General features: G+C 37.8%; 1 protein-coding gene across 1 annotated transcript in view; it reads left to right on the forward strand.

The window, feature by feature from the left end:
* Window positions 1-1268, forward strand: part of LOC106749850 — a 1611-nt gene extending 343 nt beyond the window's left edge. Inside the window, exons 2-3 of the mRNA XM_014629707.1 lie at window positions 7-676; window positions 1050-1268. Of these exons, the coding sequence (XP_014485193.1) occupies window positions 7-674 (668 nt within the window). The 3' untranslated portion in view covers window positions 675-676; window positions 1050-1268. The remainder of the gene's footprint in view (window positions 1-6; window positions 677-1049) is intronic.
* The last annotated feature ends 816 nt before the right edge of the window (window positions 1269-2084 follow it).

Raw genomic sequence — 2084 nt, forward strand, 5'->3', positions numbered from 1 at the left:
TTGGAGGAAAAGGAAAATTAACTATGATATTAATTGATCAGTTAACAATTTATTATGGCTTTGCCATTCGACGGAATTCAAACTCGTTGGAAAATATGAAAAATGAAATCTGGGCGACATTATTTCATAAAATGTCAACTGACAAAAATCCACAGCACGAAAAATGCTCAGAGTCTTGGTGCGAATGGAAGAAAGCGCAAGCAACGGGTTCCTTAGACTCCTTTCATCATAAGCCGGCACTATCGAACGAAGTTTTTGAAGCCATCAGACCAATCTACGAGGATTTGAGCCGTGACGAGTTGCTGAATCGTTGCTTGGGAGGCTATACGCAGAACAGCAACGAAAGTTTTAATTCTACAGTCTGGCACTTGGCTCCTAAAAATTATTCAAGCGGAAAGAAAATATTACAAATAACAAGTGACATAGCTGTTTGTAATTTGAATGATGGACTGATAAACGTTTTAAGAATAATGAAAGTGATGGACATGAACATTGGACCACAATCCTACAACTTTTGCTTAGAGACGGACGCTGCTCGAATACAACGCGCGGACCGCTCTTTGACGGACGCAGCGAAAGAGGCTCGCTCCAGCATAAAAGCGTCCAGGAAAGAAAACGAGGAGGAGTTTAGCAACCTGGAAGGTCAGCTTTACGGTGCTGGAATAGCAGATTAAAGGTAAAAAATTTTTAATAATCCAAATTTTTATTTTATTATGTTTGAAACACGAGTCAAAACTTTAAACGCGTTTTTCTCGAAACACATTTTTTCAAATCGGCACGCAGCATAACTCAAACAATTTTCTATTTTTTCACTCCAAATTAATATCACATCTTTAAAACAACATTCCGCATAGAAATACGTAGCCGATTTTCGATAAGTTAATATTTAGATTTTTTAGGTACAAATAAGTGCCCGTTTTTGGTAGTAAAATGAATTTTTTTTTTCAAATGCTCGCCAATTTAACAAAAATGAATATTTTCAAAATCCCCTACGTATTTCTATAGCTATACTAATGTAGTTTAAGAAAAAAATTTTTATTTTGTTCCAGATTAATTTTTGCTGCACTTCTACTGCGTGCCGCGGAGCCCCTCCAAAAAAAACCGTTCCGCAGAAACGGCTGTTAGGCAGCCATTTTGTAATATTTTTTAATAAACAAAATTTTTTTTTAAACTTCAAAACATGCTTAACAACATCCTTAAAAAGAATTACCCTTTTACTTTTCCTTCCACTTAAAAAAAAATCGCAAAAAACGTTAAATTTTCGCTCTCTACTGTGGTGTAACCCCTTAAGCATCCGAATATAGCACGCAGACGTGTCCGGTGGCGCGAGGGATCATCGTGATCTGTTCGATGTCATCATTCGAGCTTGAGCCATCGCATATTACATTACTCAGCTTTGTTTTAATGTTCCCATTAATTTTTAAAATCACTCGTGCATCGGGGTTTACTCTACAAACAATGCCGGCAGGAGTGTGCTAGATGAGAGGTAAACGAGAACTCTTTAACGATTGTAGTTTACAGAACGATTATGCTGCAAATTCGAGTGTGTATAATTTTACACAGTTATGCAAGTAAAAACATACAGTCACTTTTTACGCATTTTGTACGCGTGTCACTACTATGATTTCACACACATAAATATGTGAAAATTACATTGCAAAAGTACAAAATATCTTTTAATGTGTTACGATCAAATAAAATTCGGAGAACGGAGATTGATGGAAATCTCGTTGCCATGCAGATAAAAAAACACTGTACAGTACGATAAGCTACATAGAATCACTTATTGATGTTGTTTATTATGTATTGACGGACGAACAATGGAGGATGCTCCGTCCCAACCCAAATTCTGTCTACTGGGGCCTCTACTGAAAAATATTTCTACGTGACTTATAAGAGCGCGCGGCACTTTCCTCGTTACTTATTGAATTGCTGCGTGGAGTAGATCACTGTGAAGTATGGCATCGACGTGCTCGAAAACTACAACAAACGATCCCGAGGGATTGATTGAGAACGTCGGCGGACGTCTCGTAATAACGCGGTTCGACAAAGCTTACCGTAGTGAAGCCCTCTAGCGATGCGAT

The sequence above is a fragment of the Dinoponera quadriceps genome, unplaced genomic scaffold, assembly GCF_001313825.1.
Source record: "Dinoponera quadriceps isolate SergipeBrazil2010 unplaced genomic scaffold, ASM131382v1 scaffold4539, whole genome shotgun sequence".
Taxonomy (NCBI): domain Eukaryota; kingdom Metazoa; phylum Arthropoda; class Insecta; order Hymenoptera; family Formicidae; genus Dinoponera; species Dinoponera quadriceps.